This window comes from Papaver somniferum, chromosome 11 (assembly GCF_003573695.1).
Source record: "Papaver somniferum cultivar HN1 chromosome 11, ASM357369v1, whole genome shotgun sequence".
Classification (NCBI taxonomy): domain Eukaryota; kingdom Viridiplantae; phylum Streptophyta; class Magnoliopsida; order Ranunculales; family Papaveraceae; genus Papaver; species Papaver somniferum.
In genome coordinates, this window is record NC_039368.1 from 5,887,829 (window position 1) to 5,904,591 (window position 16,763).

At 37.5% G+C, this 16,763-nt stretch overlaps 2 protein-coding genes across 5 annotated transcripts; one reads left to right on the forward strand and one right to left on the reverse strand.

The window, feature by feature from the left end:
- The first annotated feature begins 415 nt into the window (after positions 1-415).
- On the forward strand, positions 416-6,835 carry LOC113322855 (pleiotropic drug resistance protein 2-like). 4 transcript variants are annotated; one of them, XM_026571025.1, is made up of 18 exons: positions 416-692; positions 1,082-1,238; positions 1,343-1,530; positions 1,662-1,877; positions 2,248-2,338; positions 2,456-2,574; positions 2,686-2,906; positions 3,045-3,172; positions 3,369-3,435; positions 3,803-4,223; positions 4,329-4,661; positions 4,778-5,068; positions 5,151-5,234; positions 5,341-5,474; positions 5,556-5,783; positions 5,895-6,066; positions 6,179-6,433; positions 6,518-6,832. In XM_026571025.1, the coding sequence occupies exons 10-18, from the start codon at positions 4,155-4,157 to the stop codon at positions 6,788-6,790; spliced, it is 1,839 nt and encodes a 612-aa protein (XP_026426810.1). In that variant the 5' UTR covers positions 416-692; positions 1,082-1,238; positions 1,343-1,530; positions 1,662-1,877; positions 2,248-2,338; positions 2,456-2,574; positions 2,686-2,906; positions 3,045-3,172; positions 3,369-3,435; positions 3,803-4,154; the 3' UTR covers positions 6,791-6,832. The 4 variants fall into 4 exon arrangements, with proteins under 4 accessions (XP_026426810.1, XP_026426812.1, XP_026426813.1 ...); XM_026571027.1 differs by lacking the exon at positions 3,369-3,435 and having other exon boundaries at positions 6,518-6,835; XM_026571028.1 differs by lacking the exon at positions 3,369-3,435 and having other exon boundaries at positions 3,803-4,083.
- A 57-nt stretch (positions 6,836-6,892) lies between these two features.
- On the reverse strand, positions 6,893-8,633 carry LOC113322856 (growth-regulating factor 3-like). Its single transcript, XM_026571029.1, has 4 exons — positions 8,303-8,633; positions 8,021-8,215; positions 7,601-7,931; positions 6,893-7,441 (listed from the first exon to the last, which is right to left on the reverse strand). The coding sequence occupies exons 1-4, from the start codon at positions 8,520-8,522 to the stop codon at positions 7,015-7,017; spliced, it is 1,173 nt and encodes a 390-aa protein (XP_026426814.1). The 5' UTR covers positions 8,523-8,633; the 3' UTR covers positions 6,893-7,014.
- Between the last annotated feature and the right edge of the window lie 8,130 nt (positions 8,634-16,763).

Genomic DNA, 16,763 nt, shown 5'->3' on the forward strand with positions numbered 1-16,763 from the left:
AAAATAATTGGATAAACATTGTTGGTCCACAATACAAATATAAAACCATCTCTTTAGTTAGGCTCTTTCCAAGCTGACGTGGAAAGTGACTTGGGAACAAATTGGGAAGGACTGTAAGACCTAGTCTTATAAAATTGTTACTCTTAGTTTACGCTGAAAAGTTATCTCTACCGGGTCGTCGTCACTTAATGTGGATGAATAGCACTTCTAAGTTCAAGTTATTCATTTTAAGATAGACGGCTATGGTATTATCCCATCATCCTAGTTCATTTGGATACACATCCAAAAATAACTTTTGATTTTTAGAAGTTAAAAAGTAAGAAATTAATTTGGGTGTAAAATTTCAAAACGACTTCTAAAATCAACATTTGTTTTTACTTCTGATTTTCGCTTCTGATTTCTCCTTCTGGAAAATCAGAAATCCAAGCTATAGCGATCTCATTCTTTCCAAACCGGCAAACCATGAGAACTGAGGGTTTTTGGATGCACTCTTGTAAAAAAAAAATCGAATTTCTAGAAACAAAAAAAGAATTCCTTTGCTTATAACTTCAGATTTCTTTTGCTTGTTTGAGGACGTCCCTAAAACATTCGGACAAGAAAAGAAATCTCATGCTATTGTCTACCACCTCCACCTCTCTTCTCCAATCTCTGAGACGTTTAAGTTTCCGGAGAAACTAATGTTGTACTTCCAGGTATTCGATTGTTCATCTGTACCATCTACAGTCATTTCCATAGTTTGTCTTCCTCGATTCACATTCCAATTTTAGGGTTTCGTCATTCAATACGGTGATACTATGATTTCTACTGTTAGGTTTTGTAGCAGGCCTATATGATTAAGCTCAACTCAATCTGATTTTATGTTTCAAATTGATTTCTACGTTTTCACCAATTTTGTGTTTCTAGTATTTGTATTTTTCATGATAATGATTAAGTACAGAAAACCCAAATTTCCAAATTTTATTGATATATTGTACTACTTAGGCCAAAAACGAGGTTCAAAAACAGGAAAAGCCGACGATTGTTGGGTTTTTATTGCCACTGTTGCCTAAAGATAGAATACTAATACAAAGTTTGCATGCAGGTGATGGTATTGTTGTGAAAGGTCAAGCTTATGGAATTCTTCCATGTTTCGTCAGAGCAAATTATTGAAGAATACAACATTGTTCTTCGTGTTTCTGAATTTTTGTTTGACCCTTTTAGGAGCATATTGTACAGTGGCGCAAGATGTAATCAAGAAGGTAAGTGTTGCCCCAGTAATTCACAGTACAAGAGACTGATATCTTTCTTTATTCCTTTGTAAATGGAATGGCTGACATTTTTCATTTTCATTTACATTATCGAGATTGATCTTGAGGCCCTGTACAAGAGAATGTTCCTTCTCAAGAAAAAGAAATTTGCGGCTGTTGTCACGAGGCTAATCGAGGGACAACCATTTACAGTAGCATGAGTTATGAAATGAAGGTTGATTTTGTAGATGTACTTCTTCAACTTCAAACAATGGAAACTGATAATCTCAAAGCCGACATTTGGGTTAGTATATGTACAACTTTGCAGCATCATAATAAAATAAAACCTTAGCGCATAATTTTCATTTACATCCAAAGTACTTCTGTGCATTAGTCGTTGGGATGTGTGCTAATAGATTTTCTTTTTAACTGAAGCACTTGAGCTTATTACGGGGATGGAATTTTGAAGAACAGACATAAAATGCGGCCCTACACAATTTTAGAAAAGAAGCTCAATTTGCGTCTGCATCTGGATAGTATTATTGGCTGTTGTTCATGATATCGGAAAGCCATTGTTTTCAACTCCGTGAGAGCTTTCTAAGAAAGAAGATTGGGAGAGCAGTTCCTTCTGCAAAAACCAAGTTTACCGCTGTAAGTATCAGCAATTACGTATAGTTAGCAGTAACACTTAAAAAGACTGTAGATAGAAGGAATTTATGGAAGAAACTTGTATGCTCAGTCCCCCATTTTGAAACTAATCCCATTGTAGATTTATCCGTCTGGACTATCTCTTTCTGTATTTTAACATGAGTAGCCAGAGGTGGTGGGGAGTGGTAGAGATGGACTAATAGTTATGAGTTTCACTACAATTAGGATGATTTGAAAAGAAATAAGACATGTTTATCATTTGGCATAAGACAATAAAGAAAAATGGGAAAATGGGTATCAAGATACCCCAAAGTTTAACATAAGATTGACTATTAAGTAAAGATTCAATTGGACTAATGTGGTTGCTCTATAGGTTATGGCATACACTCCTGAAGATACATTAACAACAAGATACAATGGTGCTCACTACTCAGCGGATCGGACTTTGTAGGACAGAGCACATGGTAAATGTGGCTTTTTTGTCTATTTACTTGAATACATCATAATAGCACTGCTTTCCGAACCTTTTTAATTTCACTATGTTCATTTGTGGTGTAATAATCATTTACTTCGGATCATAGATTGAAGGCTGTTAGACAAATGATAATTGCGGGAAAGGTGGAACACAGAAAAGTGGCATTGGACTTGCTTTTGCGCTACCAATGATCTGACTTTGAAGGCATCTCCCGTGCATTGGATGGTATTCTCCTAACCACTATGCTTCCATAAAAGTTATTAACTAGTGGTTTACTTTAAGGTGAACAACATCAAATCTACGGTCATCTCTAACTTAAATTTAACGGGTGTGTAGGTCTTACTGTGACAATTCGATTGTTAGACTCACCGCTCCATGAATTTCTGCCTAAAGGAGATATTGAAAAAATTGTTGGTCAGCCGGATATCGACACTGGTGACCCATGATGAAGCTATCTCAAGACTGTGCTTGGTTTTCGTGATGAATTTATAACCAGCATTTGGGATATGGATGACACAAACCTGTTAACAGCTATTGATGCTGATGGAGGCCTACCAGTGAGTTCTTACTTTATTCTATTTAAAATGTAACCATATAACCATCTTTTTGAATGTTGACAGTTGTGGCCTAAGTCTTAGTGTTTCTTTTTTTTATCAATTGCCTAAATCTTAATCTTTCTATCTTGCGTTTTCAAGCCAAGCCCATGGATCCGCTTCAAGGGAACCTTATTAGCTGTAGCTGCAAGTGATAATACAATAAAATTATTGGCGATGAATGATGTTCTTTTCATACATCACAATTTGCATATGAGACATTAGCTAAGGTTAGTTTTAGTTCGATGAGTACAAGTTTCCGCATCCTCTTAAGTACAAAATCATTGTCGGGGACAGTATTTCTGTCTTTGTTTGCTGTTTTGTTTTATGACTAGATGTTACTATGATAATAGTTTTCTTAAAGAGCTCCTGGGGCTTTTGAAAACCAACTGTAACTTTACGTGAAGTAAATTTTTGTGGTTGAAGCACCGATAGATGGAAGAAGATTACCTTCTCTTTTATAAACAAAACCCGGGAGACAAATTACTAAAAGGTATTGGCAATTAGTCTCCAAAATATACTGTTGAGTTCTTGATGAATTGTTGTTTAGATGTACCGCGGGTAATTAGTCTTCCTAATACCCTGTTTCTTTTCTTTTTCTTGCATTGATTTGAATTATGAATCTTAGTCATTTCTGTAGTTGTATTAAGTAGACTGTTTATCTGCAGTACAATTTTGGTTGTTAAATGCTAGGCCAGTATTCTCCTACAGTCTGGCATATAACCCGTCTCCTGGCTGTTGATGTTTGTTATAGATACTTTAATTTTTCGTCTGTCTTATCTTCTCTTTGTTTGGTTTTTTATTGTGTTTATTTTGTTTGTAATTGTGGTTCACCGTCTCAAATGTGCACTTGATTTTAGGTTTAAGTCTTTGGAATACCACAATTGGATCATCGAAGACCATGAGTCAAAAGACGATGCAGGTCGTCAGCTATCACCCTAAAAGAAATAGAGGAAGCAACCAAGATGGGATGACTATGCTGCTACACTCGAGATGACACCAAGTGGCGGCATATATGGAGATTTCCAGCTCGGCAATGGATGTGGACATGAAAGGCAAAAGACGTTACAAATAAGAAGGCAAAATTGATTTACAGCTTCTGGCGACTCTAAGGCTTTGAACACGTACGAGGACGACGATGGTAAGAAAAGTTCAAAGGATATCAGTCTACAAGATATTGTTGGTTCAAATGTTTCAGAAACAAGAAGAGGGATGGTTTTACCTTTCCAGCCTCTTTCACTTGCATTCAACCATGTCAATTATTACGTCGATATGCCTGCTGTAAGTCATCACATGTTAACCACAAGCTTTGCGCTGAAGATATCTTATATGGCATGTGTAGTTCCAAAAATGTGCATGTCTCATTGTGTGCCTATTGTTAACTAGGAAGTGAAGAACCAAGGAATTGATGAAACCCGTCTCCAGTTGTTAAGAGATGTTAGTGGGGCTTTCAAACCTGGTATACTGACAGCATTAGTTGGTCTTAGTGGTGCTGGAAAAACTACCTTGATGGATGTTCTAGCAGGAAGGAAAACAGGAGGGTACATTGAAGGAACAATTACAATTTCCGGATACCCGAAGAACCAAGCAACATTTGCTCGAGTTAGTGGTTACTGTGAACAGAATGATATCCATTCACCGCATGTTACAGTTTATGAATCTCTTTTGTACTCAGCCTGGCTTCGTCTCTCTGCTGACGTAAAGAAGGAAACACGAAAGGTATGTGCTTCGCATGAATCCCATTTCCGTAATGAGAAGAGGAACTATCACTGGATTGTTTGATCCTCAACACCCTTAGAATGTACTGACTGTATTCATTTCTCGTCACGTTTCAGATGTTTGTTGATGAGGTCCTGAATTTGGTTGAGTTACAGCCACTGAGTAATTCTCTAGTTGGTATGCCAGGAGTAGATGGTCTTTCAACTGAACAGAGAAAGAGACTAACCATAGCTGTAGAGTTGGTTGCTAATCCATCAATCATTTTCATGGATGAGCCAACTTCAGGCCTTGACGCTAGGGCTGCTGCCATTGTGATGCGAACAGTGAGAAATACAGTAGATACAGGGAGAACTGTTGTCTGCACAATCCATCAACCTAGTATTGGCATTTTTGAAGCTTTTGACGAGGTCTGATTTAAGATTTTCTATAATTTCTCCTGGAGTTAGCTGTTACGATGCCCCTTCTGAGTTGACATGGTTGTGCTTGCAGCTTTTATTGATGAAGATTGGAGGGCAAGTCATTTATGCTGGTTCACTTGGCACCCGTTCACACAAGCTTGTAGAATACTTTGTAGTGAGTATCCTTTAAGCATTTTTTTTCCCACCTGCAGTTGACACTAGAAAAGTATACATGTCAGTGTATAAAGATAGTGACTATTTCGGTGCGTGACATTTTGCAGGCGATCCCAGGAGTTCCAAAGATTAGGGATGGATACAATCCTGCTACATGGATGCTCGAAGTTAGTTCTGCTTCTACGGAGGCTCATCTTGATGTAGATTTTGCAGAAATTTATGCCAATTCCAGCCTTTATAAGTAAGTGGGATGGAATATATTTATATGTCAGACTATAAATTTCTTATGTTATATCGAACCGTTATATTTATTGCTTTGCAGGGAAAATCAGGAACGCATCAAAGAGCTAAGCACTCCTACACCAGGTTCCCAAGACCTTCACTTCCCGACAGAGTACTCTCAAGACTATATCACTCAATGCAAAATGTGCTTCTGGAAACAACATTGGTCATATTGGAGAAACCCAAAATATAATGCAAGCAGATTGTTCACAACATTAGTGAATGGTGTTCTGTTTGGTATCATCTTTTGGGGCAAAGGAGACCAAACGTAAGTGTTCCGGCCTTTTATATGGATAGCCGTGGAAATTAGGACTACTACGCGAAGAGTCTAATTCGTGTATGGAGCTTAATTCGTTTTATTTTTTATATATTATTGCAGGTCTAAACAACAAGATCTGCAAAATCTTCTTGGAGCTATGTATGCTGCTTGTCTATTCATTGGTGCGGGTAACGCGAATACTGTTCAGTCTATTGTGTCAGTTGAGAGAACAGTTTTCTATCGCGAAAGAGCTGCAGGAATGTACGCACCATTGCCCTACGCATTTGCACAGGTAAGAGGCTTCCTAAGGATTTTTTCCTGGCTGCTGAACTGCGATTCACGGCCCGAGGCGAACTTGAAGCTTCAATTGTAAGGGAACTAATTTTGAGTATCTTCTTTTGCAGGTGGCTATTGAAGTGATCTATGTTTTCATCCAAAGCTTCATTTACTGTCTTATGGTCTTGGCAATGATTGGATTTCCGTTCACGGCAGTCAAGTTCTTTTACTTCTTATACTTCATGTTCATGTGCTTCATCTACTTCACAATGTACGGTATGATGTGCGTAGTCATGACTCCCGCTCCTGGGATTGCTGCCGTAGCTATGTCCTTTTTCTTAGGTTTCTGGAATCTATTCTCCTGTTTCCTCGTTCCAGTGACGGTAAGTGTTTTACGACTCCCCTGTATATTACCTACTAATATTATTTGTCTACACTACTTCAATCTGGTATTTGGGTATTTGCAGCAAATCCCAATATGGTGGAGGTGGTACTACTGGGCATCACCTCTATCCTGGACTCTCTACGGTCTAGTGACGTCTCAGGTCGGCGACAGGACCAACGAGTTGCAGATTCCAGGGATGCTAGTCAATCCAACAGGACAAAGTTACTTGAAGGATAATCTCTGTTTTGAATATGACTTCCTGAAATGGGTTGTTTTAGCTCACATCGGCTTCGTCCTTGCCTTCTTCCTTGTATTCGCTTATGGAATCAAGTACCTCAACTTCCAAAGAAGATGATGAATTTAACCAAATTCCATATCAATTTATTAAGTTTACACTAAACAAATTCAGGTCCATAGTGCAGCAGCAGAATAAATGAGAATCAAAAGTAATGGCAGGTAAAACAAATCCAACACGAAACGAATTTCTGGAAAAGAACATTCTTTACAGAAGATGAGACACCGTAGCTAAACCAAGGAATTCTAATTGTTTAAAACATCACAAAATTATGATTAATACAATCAGGTGCTCACACTACTAGTTTCAGAAATGGAACCTCGTCGCAGTTCATGCAACACACTAGTTGGTGAAGATGAATTAGTAATAGACGAGGAACGTAATGCCTCGGCAAGTGGTCCTCCTCCCATGGAACTCATTTGATGTGTTCCCCAACCACCACCCCAATTCATTTGACGCCGTTCAGCTCCGCCGCCATTCATTTCTCGGTCGTCTACATTACCGGTGGACAGTTTTAAGCTGAAATCCGATGACGGGTTGTTGTTCCCTGGAGTTGAAATTGAAAGACAGGTCGTCGAAGTTGCTGGACTTGAATTAGATTTCTGGTTCGATCTCGGCCAGTCGTCGAAGAAATGTCTGAGAACCTGGCCATCAGGTTTCGCCTCCCCGGACATGTTATTGTCATGGTTTCCTACTCTGTTCTCTGAAGATCTACGGAGAAAATAATGTCAATGAACATTGCACAACTTACAAAACAGAGTCCTAAAATTGAACACAACCAATCCAATAAACAAATTACAAGCGCGAAACAAAATAGATTTTTAAAAATCAGTGTGTAAAATCAGGCATCTAAGCAAGCTTTTTTAGTACCTCTGATTAAGGTGAAGAAGCTCAATAGAAGGTGACCCGGAAAGACTAAAATTAGAACCGCCAGACATCATTGAAGCCGGTGAAGAAGCAATAGTAGCATTTGCAATCCTTAAGCCACCTCCACCGCCGCCACCATTACCAACACCTGCAGCGGGTGTGGGAATTTCCACAGGCTTTCTTGAACGGTTTCGGCCTCGATGAACATGTCTCTCACAGTATTTCTGACCGGGAACTACATCTCTAGAACACCTCCATTTCTTCCCATCAGTTCTCCTGCATCTCCCTGGCTCTGGGTCCATTGACCCTCTACCCCAATACCCTGATTGCATCACTAAAAAAAAAAAAATCAAATCACAATTAGTACAACTTCAAATAATAGAAATGAACCCTGAAATGAAACAAATCAAGCTGTTTGCTTACTTGCAGCAGGTTGGTAATGTTGGTAAAGTTGTTGATGAGGATAATGACAACATGATGGAGCATTAATAAAGCTCGTCTTAATGGAATGAAGCAACTCAGATGGAATCACAGCACCAGCTAACATATACTTGAAAATCAATGCTTGCAGTTCTAGTTCTTGCCGTTGTGATATACTGAACAACCCACCTCCCAATCCTGTTCAAAAAAAAAAAAAACCCATTTTTCAGAAAAGATTCAAATCTTGCCAGAAGAAACAGAAGAAGAACAAAAGAGAGAACTTACTAGGGAATCTGTTGTAAGGAGATGCAGCAGCAACAGTAGTTAATGAATCAGGAAATGCTGACAAACTACTGATCTTAACAGCAGATGGTTCAGGTACAAACAACGGAAGAGCAGTTTCAGTATGATCAGAATCAACTCCTAGTCTTGGTATCTTAGCTGCAGAACCCTGTTCTAACTGATGTTGTTGGTTTCTCCATTGATTCAGATGATCATATTCCATTTCTGAATGTAAAAACAAAACTAAAGCTGATTCAAGTCTTCACACACTTAGATTTATTGTTTTTCCTGCTTAAAAAGTTTTTCTTGGTTCGGTGAGTTGAGTAAGTGAAGTCAGATTGCTATCAGAGATATTTAAGCTCTCACAATAAAAGTTCTTAAATACAACTTTTTTTTATCTGAATGGAGTTTTCAGATAAGTGTGAGTGTGTTTTATCTTTTTTTTTTTTAAAATCTGTTGTCTGACTGACATGAGTCAGATAAGGGTGTGTGTGTCTAAAAGAAGTAAAGATGAGAGAGGACAGAGGTGGTGGTGCTGACAATGAAAGCCTGCTAAGTTTGTTTTTGGCCAGTGGAGAAGCCTTGGTTTCTGAGCTTTGTTTTATAATCCAGACTCTCAAGACAAGACAGACTCCCACAGTCTGACTTGAGTCAGGTAAGCTGATGTCATTATTTCTCTTGAATTAAATAAACATTGACCGTGGGTCCCACACTACTACACTCCTCCCTGAATTTCATTTTTGATGTATCAGCGGTCCAGATTGAATCAGGACCGAAAGTCTGGGGCCCTGAAATAGGTTGTAGAATGATTGATTTGATTGATATTTGGGAGACATGGAAATGAGTCTTCATGGAGTAACCAAATTCTGTTGGTCTTTTATAGGTAATGTGGGTTTTAAAACGTTGGATTTAAAAGTTGGAAAATGGACGGTCCAGATGTGTAGACCTACTACTACCCACTTTAGTGATTTGATTATTCATTCAGGGGCAAAGTTATATTTTTCACTGTTTGGTTTTTTGTTTGTCTCTATTTTTTGTAGGTCAGTTATACCCTTGGTTCTGTTGTGTATTTACATAAGGAACCTTTTGTTGTTGTTTTTTTACTTTTTCTACTTGCAGCAATTTCTATGTACCTTATTGTACTATTAATTTTTATGCAAAAATCGAGATATTCCATGAAATTAAATTAAATTATATTATCTCTTCATTGATATTTTATAGGTTAAAAAAGAAGACAGAAATTACCTTACAGTACAGGTACTTTTGGGACATCTCAAGTCTCTCGCTATGAATCTAGGTTTGAAGTTGTAGTGTGTCGATTTTGTCATTGGGTTAGTTATTTGTGTCTTGAAAAAGAAAACCAATAGCTGGATTCTTGGTAACCATCTTTTCAACTTTGATGGGTTGTAAGAAGGTGGTGAAAAATTTGCCAAAGCTACTCAACGTAGAAATTACCTTGATGATTAAAATCTAGTAAAAATGTAGGATCCATCCATGTATTTACACAACATGACCCAAATATAACAAAGCTGCTGATTGGGGTCCCAGGTTATTAAAAGGGTACCAAGTAGCATATAGGTCCAAAAAAAAATATCAGTTTGTCTTATATGATACTTTCTCCGTTCCATTATTACATGACCTAACCGAAGTTTGAATAATTCTTAACGCAAGGAATAAAATGAATGTTTTTAATTATTTTTTATAACTATATCATTGTGAATAATATCTTCTAAAATTTAGAAATCATTTATCTCTCAAATTATACTATAGATTTTCGTAAATTTTGCACCGTTGGAAATCATTTTAAAACACATATGTAACGAATATAAACATGAATATCAAATTATACATATTTCTTATGATAACGATAATCCATCAAAGGATAATTTTAGAAATATCCTCTTATTTAATGAGATAGGTCATCTAATAGTGGGACAAGATTTTAAACCAAATAGGTCATCTAATAGTGGGACGGAGAGAATATTTGATACACTCCAAGTAATATGGTATCCCTATCAGCAACGTTGAACATAAAAAGAGTTTTCATGACATCTCCGAAGCTGGAAGTTCATTTAGTGATAGTATTTCAGAGCGGTTTCTAGAAACAAAAATCTTAAACCTCTATCAATGAGATACTCCCTCCGTTCATGTTTATATTCGTTATGGAGTATATATGGTAATTTTGCAATTGGTTATGGAGTATATATGGTAAGGAGAAGAGAATAAATGGTGAAAAATAAAGTGTGAGGGATAAGAAGGTAAAAATACAATGAGATACTCCCTCCGTTCTATTTTACTTGATGTTTTAGGGTTTTTTCTATGTTCCAAAATAGATGAGTGTTTAAGCATTTTCCCCAAATTTTTCCAAATTTACCCTTGCTTTGGAATCATACCGTACCATTAATTTTCATTGAAACCAGTAGATGGATAATTCATCTAATTTTTAAATCCACTCCATGGAGAATATATACCCTATCCCAAGTAAATTACAACGGGATTCGTAATTTACACTAAATACAGGAACTAAAAACCAGGTGCTTTAAATTTTTAGGAAGCTATTAATATCCTCGCGTTTTTAGGGGCCACTCAAAAGGATTTAGGGGCCAACAATAAAACAAAAAAGGTCATCCAAAGGAAAAATGTAGCCAGCCCTTATCTCGCGTAATTCGTAATGGCAAAATTATCCTTATATATTCGGAGGATATGATAACATTTTTATCCTCCGATTGCAATCGAAAGCCAAAATATTACCCAGACTTCCGATTGTAGTCGGTGCAGTATTAGAAAGATTTCTGTTTCATTTTTTCCATTTCTTTTTCATTTTTGAGTTGTTAGAGTTATAGAGAAGAAGGTGAAGGAAAAAAGGGAAAACCCATTTTATCACTACAAAAATGGATGGATATGAAGAAGAAGGTGAGAATCATGGAGAAGAACAAAATGTTGAGGGTTCACGACCGTTTAGAGAAGACGATTTGGGGTATATGTTGAATGATCCAAACTTTTGTGGAGAGGAAAACCTAGACGACCCTTTCATGGAAGAAAATGGAGAATCGCCTGATATTGAAGCTAACGATGCATGTAAAACACAGGTATTGTGTTAAGAAACTCAAATACTCGATTTGCATGCGTTTGTGTGCTTTTGTAAACAAGAAAAACCGATTATTGCATGCATTGAATGCCATGAACTACCCATATTCGGTAGATAATTTCTCGAATAAACTTATGAATATAACACACAGAGTACCAAATATGTATATTCGGTAGTTCCAAGATAGTAGTTTACTGCCGAATATGAGAAAAAACCCCAAACTGGTTTTCCAAAAAAAATCTACATTCGGTAGTTATGTAGAGTTATTTACCCCCGAATGTCCCCAAAAACGAATTTCTCAAAAAATTTCAAAACTCAGTATTCTTATCTTTTACAATCGGTAATAGTTTAACATTATTTGACTGCCGAATATAACAGTGGCCTCAAAATAAAAATTTCCGAAAACTTGAAAATCGGATGTTTATCGATTAAAGTTATCTCCCGATTATTTATATTCGGCTGTTTTACTATATATTTTAGTTTTCGATTATATCATTTTTTGCACTCGGTAAACTGTGTACATTCATTTGCATAAATCGGGTGTTTTGGGTAACCGATAGGATTCCGAATATAGTATATTCGGCAGTTTAACTTATTTAATAACCTCCGATTATTGTATAATAATTTGTTGCTTTCATATGCAGGCCGTTGAAGAGTTTGTTGATGATTTCTATTTGAAGCCCGACACTTCCCTATACTATGCAAACGATTTGGTATACTCATTACTACTTCTTTTTTTTTCAAAATTTATATGTTAAATGGTTATGCTTATTGGATTTTTTTTGTTTTATGCACGTTTAGACATTTGGAAGTAAGAAGGAGGCAAAGGAATGGCTTATGAACAAGGCAAAAGATAACATGTGCGCGGTAGTTCAAAATAATCATGTTAGTGACGCTCGATTTGAAATGATTTGTGAGCGAGGTGGGACGCGAAAGAGTCACGAGGGAAAGAATAGTAAGTACGTACGGAAGACGAATAGGAAATACCGAAGCAATACCAAGAAGATAGGATTCCCATTTAAGATTGTCTTCTATAAGCCCGGTGGTATTAAAGGTAAAGAGTATAAAATGTATAAAGTTGATAACGGTTGTCACAACCATGATGATCTGTTGGATTTAATTGGACATGTAATGGTTGCCAAGTTAAAACCACATCAAATGCAGACGGCGAGGTCTATGCGGATCCAAAAAGCGAGTGCGATCTTAAGTAAAATAAAGGCGGACGACCCCGACAACTTGTCTTCTTTGTCTACAATTAAGTCGGCCCTAGCTACGATCAAAAGGACTGAATGGGATGGTAGAACGGTCATGCAACAATCGGAGTGGTTAGCGGAGTTACACGGCTACACCTTGAGAAGGGAAGAAAAGGATGGTATAGTGGTTCGTATTTTCTTGGCACATTCCGAAATGATCCAATTGGCTCAATGCTTTCATCAAATTTTGTTGATAGATGCTACTTATAAGGCAAACAAGTATAACATGCCGTTGTTGAACATTGTTTGCCATACTTCGGACAAAAACACGTTTACGATTGCATGGGGTTTAATGGATCATGAGAACAATGTGAGTTTCATTTGGATGTTGGAGATGTTGAGGTCCATTTATAACGGTGATAATTTTCCAAGGGTTATTGTAACGGATAACGATCAAGCCTTAATGCATGCAATAGCGGTAGTGTTTCCGGAAGCCCAAAACTTGCAATGTACGTGGCACATTCAATGCAATCTCAAAACCAATTGCCATCATCATTTCCAAGCTAAAAGACCAAGGAAGGGTACCAAGAGGTCAAAGGAAGAGGATGAGCGCATTAGTAAATTAACCGTGGAAGAACGTAAGGAAGAGGATAGGTTATTTGAAGAAAAGTGGAAGGAGAATGGAATTATTTGGAAAATGTTCATAAAAGCATGGGACAAAATCGTTTGGTCGATGACCGAGGAAATTTACGAATGTAACTTGAAGAAATTTGAGGATGAATACGGCACGGACTACACAAAACTGGTTGAATATTGTAAAAAACAATGATTAACGATTAATGAGAGGTTTGTGTTTGCATGGACATATGAATATCGTAACTTCAAGAACGAGGCGACAAGCATTGTGGAGGGGTCTCATGGTCGACTAAAGAAAATACTAATTGGTAGTAAAAATGGAGTTGTGTCGATCCAAGAAGCAATCCATGAATTCACCAATCGTGATCTCGTAAAGATTAGGAAATGTATGCAATTTAGTGTACACCAGTTCCCGATGGAACATATTAAGGAAAAATTGCTTCTAAGGGGAGTTGTTCATAAAGTTTCAAGATGGGCAATAAATCGCATGATGAAACAATTGAAGTTATATAAAACTTATGATGACGAGAATACGGTTTGTGTTTGCAAGGATATGATAGGTATTGGACTCCTGTGTCGTCATAAGTTGGGTAGGTATGTTGAAGTGATTGACATCAATGATATTCATCCATTTTGGAAGCAATTAAATTTCACTCCGAACACCCCGGTAGTTGATGGTCCGTCTTTCTTGGAGTCGGAATTGTGTGCACGAATAGCCGAGTGTTACGCTACATCAAACGGCGCCAAAAAGCAAATATTGATGCATAATTTGGAGGAAGCCCTTCACCCTTGTTTAAGGGAGGTTGATGAACCTATTAAGAAAAATAACACCGGTAGGCCGAACACCGAAGTGTCGAGGACCATCCAAAGAAAAGAGTTGAAGGAGTATTTGTCTAATAAAAGAATATTGTCTAGGCACGAGCGTTCGGAAGCCGAATTTGAAGATGAGCCGGAACCTAAGAAAATAGGTCGTCCAAGAAATGATCAAAGTGGACCAACCACCCGACAAGTAAGGCCAAAGATCTCTACAGAGCCTTCTCAAGTAAGTCAACCCAATGTTGTCGACGAAGTTGTTGAGCAAATGAACGCCTCGCAACAAACCCAACCAATGGAAATTCTTATTATAAAAGAGGACAAAGGTACTCTTCGTTGCCCTAGAGATCTTAATGGAAGACCAAATCGATCCACATATACAATATACAAAGAGTATTTGGAACAACTCCCTCCACTTATCATTCCATTTGTTTTGTCGACTGACGAGGTTGATGGGGATGGAAATTGTGGGTTTCACGTTGCTACGGAACAAATGGGTTACTTTAGAGAGGCGGATATCGAAAATGTCACCCAATGCCAATATTTAAGAAATAAGATGGCGGTACAACTAGTGAAGGACAAGGGTTTTTATATGGAGATGATGAGGTGAGGAGATAGATACGACAAAGAACAAGAGTTCAAAGACTTAGTTGCGCGTGTGAAGTGCCGAAAGGGATTGAAGACAATCGGATCCAAGTATTGGATGACAATGCCTAAATTTGGATATCTCCTAGCGGACGTTTTGAATTGCGTGGTACATTTATTTGTTCCTCCTATGTATGGACTTAGCATGACGTTTGCATCCACAAGAACGTCTTGCGACGAGTCGGTTAAAGATAGAATAATCGTAATGGCATTTGTGAATGAAATGCATTTTATCGGTTTAAGAGTAAAGAAAGATTGTCCGTTACCTCCGTTGAGTAAGTGGCACGATTACTTCCCGATGAACCATTGCAAGGATTGGGTGAAACAATATGAGTCCAACATGGTTGATTGGGATCGCGTTATGGACAACAACTTTCCCGCTGAGTTACTCGAATTGATCCCCTCGGATGATGACGATGTTTGATCGTTTTTTTTTCGAACATGTAATTTGTACAAGTTTTTTGGAAACTTTTTTGTGAAGATATATGATTTAATCGGTCGCAAAAAATACAATGTTGTCTCCCGAATGTAGGAATCGGGCTCTTTGATATACGTTTTGATTCCGAATATTATAATCGGTTGGTAATGATACACGTTTTGATTCTGAATATTATAATCGGTAGAACTCTTAAATATCTATCTACATATTTGGTGGGTATTTCGAGGCACGGCTATAAATTTTTTTTGAAACTATGTAATCGGAACAACAGTATTATAACACTTCAATCCGATTAATCATATTCGGGAATTCCATATTTTATCAAACCGCCGATTAATATTAAAAATTTGAATTTACAGCACTCAAACATCACATGTTATTCTTTTTTCCCAGTCCGAGATGCAACAATCAACACGGCTTCGAAATGTAGAAACGACTCTCCTTTCCACTTGGAATAAGCATCTTGTGCCGCAAACCTGTCCTCTCTGTGCCTAGAAAGAATACGGTTGTACTCGGTGCACAATTTTATAACATGGTGCACCCTTGAAGAAACATGGGATGGTTCATAATTGTGGCGTGGCTTCTTGTACTTACCAACAAAAGGACCCAATGAAACGTTAATCCAAAGTATACGATCGTCATGCTGTTCTTTGGGTAGATCTTTCACAATGTAATAATTTTTTATCCATTCGGTCTCTTCCTCAACTTGTTTTAATCTTTCTCTTTGATGGAATTGTTCTTGACCTCGCTTCTTAGCCTTGATTTCCTCTTCCTCCTCCTTCGTTGCCACTAACGATGGTTTAATTTTTTTTGGGTTGTTTGTTCCTTTTTTGTATTTCTTCTTCCATTGCTGCAATTGATGTAGTTGTTCGCTTGCATCTTCGAAGTATGTTGTCGATTGATGATGAACTTGCCATTGAAAAGGTTTTTCATTCTGATTTTTTACTCAATAATAACTGAGAGGAGTTACCCTCCTTATATAGATTAGAGTTCCAACGGCTCTAATTTTTGAAAATATGGCCGTTGAGGTTTCTGAAAATATGGTCGTTGAGATTTCGTATCACTGATGCACTACAATCGGTTGCTAACGATACACGTATTTCCTCCGAATAGGACATTCGGTAGCGAACTTAAATTTTTATCTACCGATTAGGTGGGTATTTCTAAACACGACTATATTATTCGGAGGCTAATTTTTTTTTGTAAAGTCCCGAATGTACGATGGCCCAAAAATCAGAATTTGGGAAAAACTGATACTTTTCAAATTTTGAACTTGCAATAATCGGAAGTCAACTTAGTTACCCAAACTTCCGAATATGGGTTGTCTAACCTTCTATATTGGACCTTGGAACCACCTAGAGCCATGGCATGGTTTGTTTTGAACTTGTAATATTCAGAGGATAATTTTTTTTCGTAAAGTCCCGAATGTACGATGACCCAAAAATCAGAATTTGGCAAAAACTGATACTTTTCAAATTTGGAACTTGCAATAATCGGAAGTCAACTCAGTTACCCAAACTTCCGAATATGGGTTGTCTAACCTTCTATATTGGCCCTTGGAACCACCTAGAGCCATGGCATGGTTTGTTTTGAACTTGTAATATTCAGAGGATAATTTTTTTTTGTACAGTCCCGAATGTACGATGGCCC